At 38.6% G+C, this 12,282-nt stretch overlaps 1 protein-coding gene across 3 annotated transcripts; it reads right to left on the bottom strand.

Moving 5' to 3' along the window:
• Positions 1-4: 4 nt before the first annotated feature.
• On the bottom strand, positions 5-12,216 carry UROS (uroporphyrinogen III synthase). 3 transcript variants are annotated; one of them, XM_018078462.2, is made up of 10 exons: positions 11,891-12,216; positions 10,045-10,134; positions 9,160-9,243; positions 8,684-8,780; positions 6,856-6,930; positions 6,362-6,436; positions 3,883-3,966; positions 3,479-3,564; positions 2,206-2,304; positions 5-1,493 (listed from the first exon to the last, which is right to left on the bottom strand). In XM_018078462.2, exons 2-10 carry the CDS (start codon positions 10,105-10,107, stop codon positions 1,347-1,349), a joined length of 810 nt encoding a protein of 269 aa, XP_017933951.1. In that variant the 5' UTR covers positions 10,108-10,134; positions 11,891-12,216; the 3' UTR covers positions 5-1,346. The 3 variants fall into 3 exon arrangements, with proteins under 3 accessions (XP_017933951.1, XP_017933952.1, XP_017933953.1); XM_018078463.2 differs by having other exon boundaries at positions 11,947-12,216; XM_018078464.2 differs by lacking the exon at positions 11,891-12,216 and adding an exon at positions 11,472-11,845.
• Positions 12,217-12,282: the final 66 nt, after the last annotated feature.

The raw sequence follows: 12,282 nt of genomic DNA, 5'->3' as shown, positions 1-12,282 counted from the left end.
ACCCTCATCAGAGCAGCAAATTAAAAGAGAATGAAAACTACTTGAAAGGCAGAAAAAATCTGGGGGGGGGGCTTATATCAGCATGTGAGGACTTTGGGTTTTTTGAAATACACATTCTTGAAATACAAAGTTTTTAAAAATACAGCATCTGATGTTCTACAAATAAATGTGGTTCACTATTGAAAAACAGCAGTATAAAACACTTTATTTAAAGGTAGAAACAGTTTTTACATGTATGCACATGGAACTAGAAGAGCTTTCTTTAAGGTCCCTTCCAACCCAAACTATTCTGTGATTCTCCTTCTGAGATTCCATTTTGTCTCAAGAAATGGAACTGCTTTATACAGCCAAATACTTGGCTCCAGTTTGATGAACCCACACCCACAATCTGAAATGAGTTCAGGTTGCAGGAGCATAACTGGGCTCAGATTAACTCTTGTTCCAAGTCCAGAGCATCTCACCTGGCTGGAAATTCTGGTTGCATCCTCAGAATTAAGATAACAGGACTGTACAGCAAATAAAGGCTTCTCTGTTATTCCAGGAACCTCAGCACTTTGCTAGCAACACAAATGATCTTTTTTTTTTCAGGAGGATTATAATTGAGTATATTATGATTTAAATCTTCTATGAATCCCTGGGCATTAGTGCTAAATCGGATTATTTTTCCCCTTTCACAGATAAATAATTAAAGCATAAACTACATCCAAAACACAACTCTAACACCATTATGAACTCTGATAAGCCAGTTTATTTCCCTGTTAATAAACCCTCCTCCTTTACAGGAACAGAAACCCAAACCTAATTTTTCAGACCCTGTACTGTAAGGACGTTGAAGGGCAAGAGCAGACCTGAATTAGCCCCACACAGTGCAACTTCATTGCAAGAACTCTCCCATTCCACTGAGAATCTACAATCATCATTTTCACACAAATATCTGAAAAGCAGAACAATAAACAAGTTTACAAAAGAACTTCATTGAAACGTGGGGGTTTTTCGTACAAAAGACGTGTCTGTAAAACTGATTATACAGAGAAATTAAAACCTGACCTGTGTGCTGGGAGACACCTGAGGTGATGAGAGGAACTGATTTCAGGGTACAGGTGTTCACAGCTAGTTTTCAAGGATAAAATACTCACATTCACATGAGGAAAGGGGAAGAGTTGGATGTTTTAAGAGATGCTGGAGAGATTCCACATTTCTTAGACATCTAGGTGCAACCTTCTCACACCAGTCCCTGACAAGAGTGTTGTATATTCCCAAAAAACACTTTTCTTGCACGACAACAGACCTGAAAGTGGAAACCCGTCCTAGAGCACCATGTTCACCTTCCCAGGCACCCTGGGCTCTCACTTGGGCAAGGAGCAGTTCTGGGTGTGGAGGGCTTTGTGGATCCCAGCAGCGAGATCCTGGGGAGTGGGGCTCCCTGCAGTGCAGCTCACAGGGATCCCTGCAGCTTCCAGGGCCTCTGCAGTTGTTGGCCCGATGGCAGCAAACTGGAATGACAAAATTTCCAGTTGAAATGGTCAGGCAAAGCATCACATTTCAGGTGTGTGCCCTCCCAGTTACCCCCTCACACAGCTGAGCTTCCTCAACACCACTGACCATTTCAGGTGGAGGATTTTCAATATTAAAAAGCACCCATCCACTGAGCTACTCAGAAATTATTTAGGAAAGATTAATATTTATCTCATCATTACAAACATTTAAAGCTCTTAGTCCCTCAGAACAGCAAAAGTGAGAGGAATTTTAATCAGCTTCAGCCCAGTTCAAGCAAGAGCTCCTCACACCTTCAGTAAGAGAAAATTAAGTGTATCCTAGAGGAGGTGGGATAAGCTGGTTGGGGAAAACATTCTAGATGAAAACAATTACTCCTTTTAAAAAAAAACAAAACCAGGCTTTCAGCTGACTCCAACCAAGGCCAGGTGGGATAGGGTTTGGAGCAACCTGGTCTAGTGGAAGGTGTCCCTGCCCATGGCTGGGGGTGGATCTGGATGGTGTTTAAGGACCTTTCCAACCCAAACCATTCTGTGATTCCATGACTCTACATAATAACATTTGTATTTGCCATGATCTGGGGGTTTTTTCAGAGAAATAAACAAAAGAGAAAAATCAAGGTTTGTAATGGCTGTAACAACTTTCCTATCTCTCACCTGTCCACCCCAAACTTACTCCCTCTTGTGTTTCACTGTTTTTAACAGAAGATACCTTGACATGGTTGATCACATCCCCTGAAAGCTGCTGAATGTGCTGGAGGCAGAATTTGACACCAGATGGGCTGAAGAACACGACGCTTGCAGGGATTCCCTGAGTGAGAGGAAGCAGAGGTTGGCACAGATCCCTCCCTGTTCCAGCAGTGCCTTGTCACAGAAATCCCTTCAGCTGTCTCCATATGGATGGGAAGGGTCTTTATGGATGAGAAACTGCAGTGAAGGCAGCAGAAAGGGATTCCTGGGGCACAGCCAGCCTTGCCAAACCCCATCCTGCCATGGAATGCTGAAGTTCAGGAGTGACTGTAACCAAATACTTTGTCACAAGTTCCCCATGTTCCCCCTGCCCTGAGATCCTCTGGCAAAGACAAGGTGATGCCTTAGAACTGCAGACACATGGAAGGGCTGTCACTCCCAGAATAAACTGAATTAGGATTGCAGCAGGAATAGGCTGTAGCCAAACAAAACTGCCAAATTGTGCCTGGAGTGAAGGTGAGTCCCAAGCTCAGCTGACAGGCTGGGAGAGCTGGGGGTGTTCAGCCTGGAAGGCTCCAGGGAGACCTTAGAGTCACCTTCAGTGCCTAAAGGGACATCAAGAGAGCTGGAGAGGGACTTAAGACAAGGGCCTGAAGGAACAGGACAAGGGGGAATGGCTTCCCACTGCCAGAGGACAGGGTTAGATGGGATATTGGGAAGGAATTCTTCCCCTGGTGAGGCCCTGGCACAGGTTGCCCAGAGAAGCTGTGGCTGCCCCATCCCTGGGAGTGTCCAAGGCCAGGTTGGATGGGGCCTGGAGCAACCTGGGATAGTGGAAGGTGTCCCTGCCCATGGCAGGGGGTAGAACAGGATGGTCTCTAAGGCTCCATTCAACCCAAACCATTCCATGATTCTATAATTCTATGAGGCTCCTACAAATGGAAAATTCAGAAATCCAATACTGAAACAATTTAAAGCCATTACTATTTTTACAATGCACTCACTGCTCCTGAATGACCTTTACTAGATGCTTTTAGAAAAACACTAATAATTCTAGCAAACATATCTCAATACACTTTTCAACAGCATGTCAGATGGAATTCTAACACTTATAATGAGATCAGTAAAGCATTCACAGACTGGATAATCAGAGAGGGAACACTAAGTAGGCCAGGTTACTGCTGGATTCTGGTTTGAGATATAGAGCAAAGGTGTCCAGTGATATTTAAGTTATACTAAATAAAGAGTATTGTCACATACCCCCAAAAAACTCAAACTACATCAGCATCCAGTACCTGCTGTGAGAAGTAACTGCTCAAGGATTTCTGCAGATCAGGGTGCTGGGTTGTCTGATAAACAGTCAGGCTTTCCAGAGGTATGCCTGGAATCAGGACACACAGTCATAATTAAACAGGGTGTCTTTAATTTCTATTCTCTCAATTAAACACTCACAACATACTAATTGCCCTTAAGCGTGTTATTTTAGGCTAAAAAGATAAGACAGAAATTCTGTGAAGGATTTGTATGTCCCAGAGCTGTGGGCAGCCATCCACCCTCCCAGTGTTTACTCCCATCCTCCAACCTGCAGCCAACTTAACAGCAAGTTCCATTTTTACTTATTCAAATTTGGTACACAAGCTTCAGAGGCAACTTTTCTCATCACTGACTAATTAAAAGGAGTCCCCAGGGGAAGCTCAACCTTTCTCTCTAAGCACTGTAGGAAGAACTTCTCTTTTCAGGGCTCCACAAGGAAAAAGAAGAGCTGAGGAATTCGGTTTCTCTCCTGTAAACACACAAAACAAGAACTTTAATTAGCTCAGGTCTTTAGTAAAGAGTAAACATGATACATTTGATACATTTTAAAGGTATCAAATGCTGATTTATCAAATGCTTCACCACAGACACAGCCCTAAGGTAGCTCATCCCCAACTCAGAGGACAGAGGCTACTTAGCATGTACATTAAAAATATTCCATAGATGGAATATGAATACTTTGCCTAAAAAGATCTCCCCAAAGATAAAATGCATTTCTATTCCCCCTGCCCTTCTACAAAGGAATTTATCTCCTCCTCCTCAACACAATCTGCCTCAATTTTATATTTAAAATCTCAGTCCCACTCAATATATGACAGATCTCTCTCTATAAAAGAATATTCAGGCAGACAAAGAAGAGGACAGAACATTTTTTTCTGCTGAAAAGTTTCAGTCTATCTGCAATTCTACCTTACTTCTGCAAGGAAAAAGGGATTCTGCTTCCACTGCTGGGATGGAAGGGAATATCCTCACTGGCTTTTGTCAAATTAGCAATTTAACAGCAGACTTTTGCCCAGTTTGCCTTTTCTATAAATAACAAAATCAGAGAAAATTTCAAGCTGAAATTCTACACAGCTGCTCCAGCTTTGCACTCAGCTTTCAAAAGAAACGGGAGTCCCTCAATAAATTATTTTAGTACTAATTTAGATTTGTTAATACATGTTTAAGACGCCATTACTAGTAAGAGAAATGCTTTTAAGTGCTGGAAGGAGATTCTTGGTTTATGTAGCAGCAGAGATTTCTCAGGGATAAAAAATAAAGGGCAGCATAGGAAACATCACATGGAAAGACCCTGATAGGAGTCACCACAGATACACCTGTCCTGCCTGCACACTGAAGTTTTATTAGAAAACACAGATATCTTTATCATAAATTATAGGAAGGAAGAATAAACTTGGCTCAGAATGCAAAAAAGGTTTTAAAATAAGATATTTCAGCATCAATTCTCCTGCAACTCCTGTCAGTTAATTGAAATATCAATATGACACCTATAAAGAAACAGATCCTTTTGGACTTGTGTTTACAAAGGACAGAAAAATTCCTTACTAAGCCCGAACAACACAAGTATTGGTATCCCCTACCTCTGTAACCAAATATTTGCCTTGAAAAAGAGTAAAGCCAACTGGCCAGTTACAGAGTTAATTCCTTTATTTCTCAATCCTTTAGGTTGAAATATTTTTTTAAAGCACAAAAGGTAAACAACAAAAAAAACTCACTATTTCAGATTTTCCTTTTATTCTGACAATAAATTCTAGTGATATAAAAAATTCAGAGCTGTTCTTTTCATCTACTTCTTTTATGCCTAAAAAAAATGATTATATACATACTAGGGAACATGATATAATTGAATCTGTACTTCTGAGGTTGTTATAAACCAATTGAGAGCACACAAATATGCACAATCCAATAAAACCTTGAGGATAATTATATATATCAACAACAAGCAGACTCCAACGATTGAAATTCACTGTTTGGTTGAGTTTTTTCACATTCCTACAACAGAACAAAAAGGTATTTCTCTTGTCTTCCTTCTCAAAAAAAAAATCCCTGCACCTGCCAACTGGCAAACATTGAATTCATTGCCAGAAGTAGATTTTCTAGCACTAAAAAAAATCAGCTAAAACCTCTCTTTGCTTTAATGTATCTGCTGAAGAGCAGAGATGGGTTGTTCTCCCCTTATGGCCTTTTTTGTATTGCAAGTATCATTTCTAATTTTCACAATTTATTATTCAATCTTGTGTTGGCAACTATGCCTTTTATCATTACATACTCCACATAGTTAAAATGTTTTATTTTCCAGTGAATTAGAGAACACTGTGCCCAGGAAAAGCAATATTTGCCAGCTCCAATTGTATTTTCCTTTTACCTATAAATCTCTGCTACTGTGCAGACTTTGCTGATCAATTCACTGGCATCTGTACAAAAACACAGCCTCTTTTTTCACAGTTTGTACTGACCCATCCACTCAAAAAATAATCAGCCCCTAAGCCTAGAAATGTTTCTTGTTACTATTGGAAATTTTAACAAATTACAATAAAAACAAAAGAGGAAGTGGACTAACAAGACTTTAAAAATTACCCAATAATCTGATAATTCAATGCAGCAAAGATCAGCATTACATATAATATTATTAAACAATTAGAGAGTCTAAGATTTCATGTAAATTAATACCTTGTATATACATTTTGAAGTATTTTTTATTGTCTGTCAGAGTTATCTCCCAGAGGCTGAATTCACAGGTCCTACAAACAAGAGATATTTGCAGCAGGTATTTCTCTGTCTCACTGTGCACTTAATTTTATCTTCAGGAAATTCTGAAACAATGGAAGATACCTTAATTTGACTAGAAAATTTTAGCTACTTACTTGAGCAAATATACTCAGCCAATTTTTCAGCATTTCCACACTTTTCTCCTTGTGGGGTGAGGCCAATTTCTTCCACTATAACCAAAAGTAGAGAAAAGCATTGAAAACAAAGAAAACAATTCGGATTTACTGTCACAGAAATATGGGTTGAAAGGGAAACTATGTGTACAGTCTCAATCAGGTTATAATCCCTCTCATCCAAATTAATTTCCAAACAGAATGAAAAAGCCACATGCAAATTAAGAACAAAGGGGTGTTTTTCCTGCTTTGACCAAATTTTTTCAATTAGTGACCATCACTTTGCAATAAAAGGAGCAGAATCCAGAAGGCAGATCCTGACTAAAGCATAGAAAGTTGGGATATGTTTTTCAAATTATTCAGTTAGAAAACTTACTCTTTTTTTTTTTCTGAGCACCCTTGAACAACAGATAATATTCCAAAAATTGTACTAGAAGCCAGATTTACTTAAGATTTCTTTTTTAAAACCAGCTTACCTAAAGAAGCTGTAGCTTTTCCTACCACATACGTTGGTTTGATATTCCACATTTGCTTAAGAGATTTCAACCAGGCTGAAAAACATTGAATTAAGTTACATTAAAGCACATGGCAACAAAATATGAATGCTAAACGATTATTTGGACTTCTTTTTAATCTACAAATACAGCAAAATAATAATAACTAATATTCCCACTACATATTGCAGAACTGGATGTACAAAATGAATTTTAAATGTGTTTTTTCACTATGTAAACAGCAGTCTTCAACATGTTTTTAAAAGGTCAATTTAAGTAACTAGTTCTTGGCTGCTTTGGTTAAGTAGCACTTTTAATGTACACTTTGCCCTGTGCCAGATCCCATGGAACTTGCAATGTTCATTTTTGGCATTAAAAACTAACCAGAACTCGTAGGGGAAAAAAGGCACATTGTGCAAAGGGAGATTTAGACACAGAAACTGGTGTTTAAATTGAGTACTTAGGCAAAAATATATAATATTCCATGACAACAAACAAAAGGGTAAAAATCTGTATGCATCCACTACAGAACTGCATAAAGCAACTCTTATACAAGAAATATATAGAACTGATTATATTTTAGACATGCACCAAAATTAAGTTATCAACTCTGAAATAAAATGTACCCAAGACCAAAATAAAATTTTTGTGAGACAGTTTTCCTCCCTCAGGCAGTGAGGAGGTTATAAATTACTGCTCTTGGTTCCAGCAACCTGATCCCTGTGCCCAAAATCCTAATGGGTCAAAAATAGATACACCAAGTCTTTTACTGTCTTGTCTTAAACCAGCACAGCACAGGACAGGGAGTTTTTTCTGGTATTTTTAGGGGGGAAAAAAAGAAATATGAACTACAACAGAAAAAAAAAAAAAACAAATCAGAGGAAACTATTCTTAAAAAGGAAGAAGATAAGGATTTATTGCCTTTGAAAGGAACTCAAATAGACACTAAAAAAAATAGGAACCAATGACTCATTTTATTGATTAAAATTTGTATTTCAGCAGGTCCTAATCAAGATTAGGGATGAACTCAATATAAGAGATTACATTTGACCCCAAATCCTAATATATTGTCCTCTGCTGCTGAAAAGGCACAATAAGCCAAGGGTCTCAATGTACTCACTGCTTACTCAGGGGTGTAACCTTATTCCCAGTACATTGATTAGTAAGTCCACAGCCCAAATATGGAGCAGATGAAGTAATAAAACTACTTAAGTGTTTGTAGAAACTCTATAGCAGAACTATCACTTATCACAAGAGTTTTTGAAGAGTTCAATATGATTTGACAGATCATTGTGACAGGAATTTCCATTTAGTAGGATTCTCACAGCTGATCTGTTGGCTTTTAGGTATCATCAGCTCTTCACCACTTTTTAGCTAATAATTAATTCACTTGAGGGTTTTTTTTTATTCAAGACAGAGAAATCTCTGTTTCTGTAACAGTAGGCACAGTAGCAGTGGCCAATTCTTATAAGATGCTCTTCTCTTTAAAGGAGGAAAGTAGTTAGTGAGTAAACCAGGCACTGCAGTAAAATATTCCCTATGCACAAGACAAACACAAGTGGAAAAGCTCTCACTAATTAGTAATTTGCACCAAAGGCTCCTTCCTTTAATTTTTAAGTGTGGAAAACCCAACCCTTAAAAGCTCAGTCCACCACTAGCCCTTTAGGGATGTCACAAGAACTATGAGATACAGCTGTTTTTAAAAAGTCATGCTCCAAACATCTACTGGTGGGTAAAATAAAATGCAGTACAATACAGATTTCACAAGATACTGAAAGAGAAAGACCAAGGAATACAAATATACACTTACCTTCTTTTTTACTGTTCTCTTTTAAGCATATTTTGATGGCTTCTAATGCCCTTGGACTGGTAAAAACTAGGCCTCCATAGCACTCTGGATGAGAAAGCTATTTAAAAACAGTAAATCAAGAAGTGAACAAAAACAATTAGTAAATTAATTTAAAAATTAAGTTGATCAATTCTTTACAACCTTGAGAGGAACAGAACAGCTTCAAGAGATGTCTGAAATGCCCCAATACTTGCGTCTGTCTATGGTCCATCAACTGAAATGTGAATTTTGTCTGACTAACTTAATTCTTTAACAAGTATGGACAAGGTCCCCGATGTTGTCCAACCGCTGGACTGTGCTGTACACAAAATTTTATTATACACAGCTAAAAAAGGTACCACAAAGGGCACAATTAAACCAAGAGAACACCCGGGATCTTGGTAGCCATGGCCTAAATTTTGTTGAAAATAAGACAACCAGAATAATTTAGAACTTACCTTTTCAAATAAGCTTTCAAGAGACAGGAATTCAAATGACAAAACTGGGATCAACGTTGCTTCAAGGCCATACAATCCTAATTCCTATCAAGAAAAAGTTTGCAGCTCTTGAAATAGGTTCCAAAAAGCAGTTTTTCCCTTTTTCAAATAATTGACTAAGTCAGCACAAGTATTTCTTTTTACTAAGGCAAAATTAAAAGGCCTTTGATTTCCTTTTACTGGTAAATCTAGTTTGGTTTGTTAGTTGTTTAGTATTTCAAATAGCTGTGGAACAGAGGCCTCCTGAGTTACGGGATAACTCTGAAATCCCAAGTCCTGAAAATATTCCTGGACATCTCTGTAATTCTGTAAATACAATTCTTCTAAATAATGCATTCTTCTAAAGAAATAATTCCTGTTAAACAGAAACTCTTCAACAGAACTGCTCTTACAATAAGACTCACTCACATGACTAAAGGCAGCAGCAGAAAGGACCTCACCAACAACTAACCCCTATTTCACATTACATTCCCAGTAAGAATAGTAAGAATTCTTGTAATCTTAATTTTATCCATATGAACATGATCAATATTAAATAATTAAAATGAAACTGATTTTATATCAGTACTTTGCTGAGAGCTTTAAAAGTGAATTCAGTAAAAATGCCCCATAACTAACATAACTTTCTGCAGTAAGAGCATATTTTCTAGGACACTTCTTCTCTTAGCATAATTTCAGAAATGTACTCCTATTTTTGATTATTTTCCTCGGAAAATATCACAATTTCAAACATCCACTCCTAATTTTGATTAAGCATGTTTTCCACCTGAAACAGTTACATCCATCTGACACTATTATTTAATAGTGAAGTGACCCATTTGTTTACTTTTTTTAAAGTTTACTCACTTTAATATACGGATCTGGTCCCGAATCTTTGTCTTTGGGATCCTTCAGCAGCAGAACCTTCATTGTTCACCAAGGAAGTGCAGCAGAACTCTAGAATGCAAGAATGGAATTTATCTAAATTAGATCTAAATCAGACCTACTTGAACAGTGACTTCAACAGCTCAGCTCCAAAGAACTGGGTTGCTACCAGTTGTACAGCTCCCTGCACAATGAGTAAGCAGTTACTGGGCATTCTCTGGGCAGGAATATCCACCCTGATAAGGCCAAAAAATAACATGCTGCCTTCAGATAACACTGCTCAAGGAACGGGCTCCAATGAAAGTCATCAAGGAGAACACATTTTAAAGAGTATTTTGTAAAAGCAGTAACAACCCCTACAATGCCATCACATTCTGCAATGTGATCAGCTCCTATCTGTGGAAAAGTTATTTATTCTATTAATGTCCATGCTGGTTTTCACCCTCTGATCATCATAATATTTAGGCAAAGATTTGATTTGATGCATTTTGGGATCTCACCCTTTTCTAAAGGGAAAACAGGGTTTCAACATGTTTTTTTTAAGTACAACGTATGTGTGGCTACTTGAATATAATATATATAATCATAATATTCACATGCTTTCTCTCATGTATCTCTAGTCAACAATGCTACACTGAAAACACACATTCTGCCATTAAAATGGAAGATGATAGTTCTCAGTTCCTCAAAAACTTGCACTTTGGTGTTGAATTCAGCTACAAATGTACCAATCATAAAAACAGAAATCCATTCTCTAACTGCACATTTACCCTAATTATCCACATTTATCCCAATTTCCTGATTACATACTAGCAAATTTTCTTTAAAATAAATTATTATAGAGATCCAAATGTTTTACCACAAGTAGATGGGTTTAATAACCAGGGAAGATAAAACCCCACCTGTAAGGGTGCCATGGAGTATGGTCCAGAAACCTACCAAATTCCCAGATAATCTAAGACATATATAACCAAGTAACAACAACAGTGAAAGGTTTAAGAATAATTCCTGCTATTTGGGTGTCTAAGTCCCAAAACTCAACAACAAAACTGGTTCAGAGGAGCAGCAAAAGGCTCCGACCCTTCTACTACATCATGCATTTTTACCAAAAGCAGTTAGTCATTAGTAATTAATTTCAAACACAAATTCACAAATCAAATGGAAAACTATACACATACAGACTGCATCCCCAGAAAGGCAGTTTTAGTGCAGCAGGAAAAATCTGACAATTCACCTTCCTACATTAAATTCTTTCCCTGTGCATCATTATTCACATTTTGGCAATGAACTAAGTACTCCCAGAGCATGTATAAAAAAAAAAAAAAAAAAAAAAAAAAAAAAAAAAAAAAAAAGAAAAAATAAATAGAGGCATGATTGATGCTTTAAAGGAAACAAAAATTTTAACCTACTTGGTTTGTATTTATAAAGCTGGAATTGCATCCCAGGCCCTGTGCCTTGCTCTTGTGGCTGACAGTAGGAGTACCCAGTCCCCTTCTTCAGTGACCTCATTAACATCCACCTTTCTTCGTTAATTAGACAAAAAGACTTAAATGGAGCACGTTCGACATAACTGAGGCTCAGTCATTAGTCACCACTTCGGTAATTTCAGTGCTTAGGAGTTTTCCACGTATTTTCCTGACTGGTGTTTTCCATACAGAGAACATTCACACTGTGCTTACTGTGCTGTACCTCGCTCCCTTTTGTGTTTGTTAGCCTGGAATTATCCGGAACCAGGGAGTCTAGTTCTGGGGAAGCTGGGAATTTTCCTTTTTTTTTTTTTTTTTTTCTAGGCAAGCAGCAAGCTGTTTCAATTCGCAATTTTTACTACCTTTACTGATTTTTACTAGTACTAATTTTTAATCATGTCAGAGATGCTCGGGATACCCTGTTCCTTTAGAAGCGCAGAACGCCGGAATCACTGAGGCTGGAAAAGCCCTCCGGGATCACCGGGTCCAACCTGTCACCGGAGCACCGAGTGCCACGTCCAGCGGCTCCTTGGACACCTCCAGGGACGGGCACTCCACTGCCTCCCTGGGCAGCCCCTTCCAGCGCTTGACAACCCTCTCCAGGCAGGAATTCCTGCCGGGAGGAAGTGACAGCAGCAGCGCGGAGAGGAAATCCGGGGGTTTGGGCAGAGGGGCGGTCCGGGGAGCGCCCCCCCAGCACCGCGCACCAGCCGCCGCGCCGCGTCCCCCCTCCGCCGTGCTACCCCCGCGACTC

This window comes from Manacus vitellinus, unplaced genomic scaffold (assembly GCF_001715985.3).
Source record: "Manacus vitellinus isolate BGI_N305 unplaced genomic scaffold, ASM171598v3 scaffold_40_pilon, whole genome shotgun sequence".
Classification (NCBI taxonomy): Eukaryota; Metazoa; Chordata; class Aves; order Passeriformes; family Pipridae; genus Manacus; species Manacus vitellinus.
This window is presented reverse-complemented; position numbering and strand designations above follow the sequence as displayed.

Excerpts from the sequence above, each read along its gene's own strand:
- UROS (XM_018078462.2), bottom strand. The coding sequence starts at position 10,107 with ATGAAGGTTCTGCTGCTGAAGGATCCCAAAGACAAAGATTCGGGACCA. Across the intron at positions 9,244-10,044 it reads GACCAGATCCGTATATTAAA|GAATTAGGATTGTATGGCCT; the intron begins GTGAGTAAACTT and ends TTTTCTTGATAG. Across the intron at positions 2,305-3,478 it reads GCAGTTACTTCTCACAGCAG|GGAATCCCTGCAAGCGTCGT; the intron begins GTACTGGATGCT and ends CCTCTCACTCAG.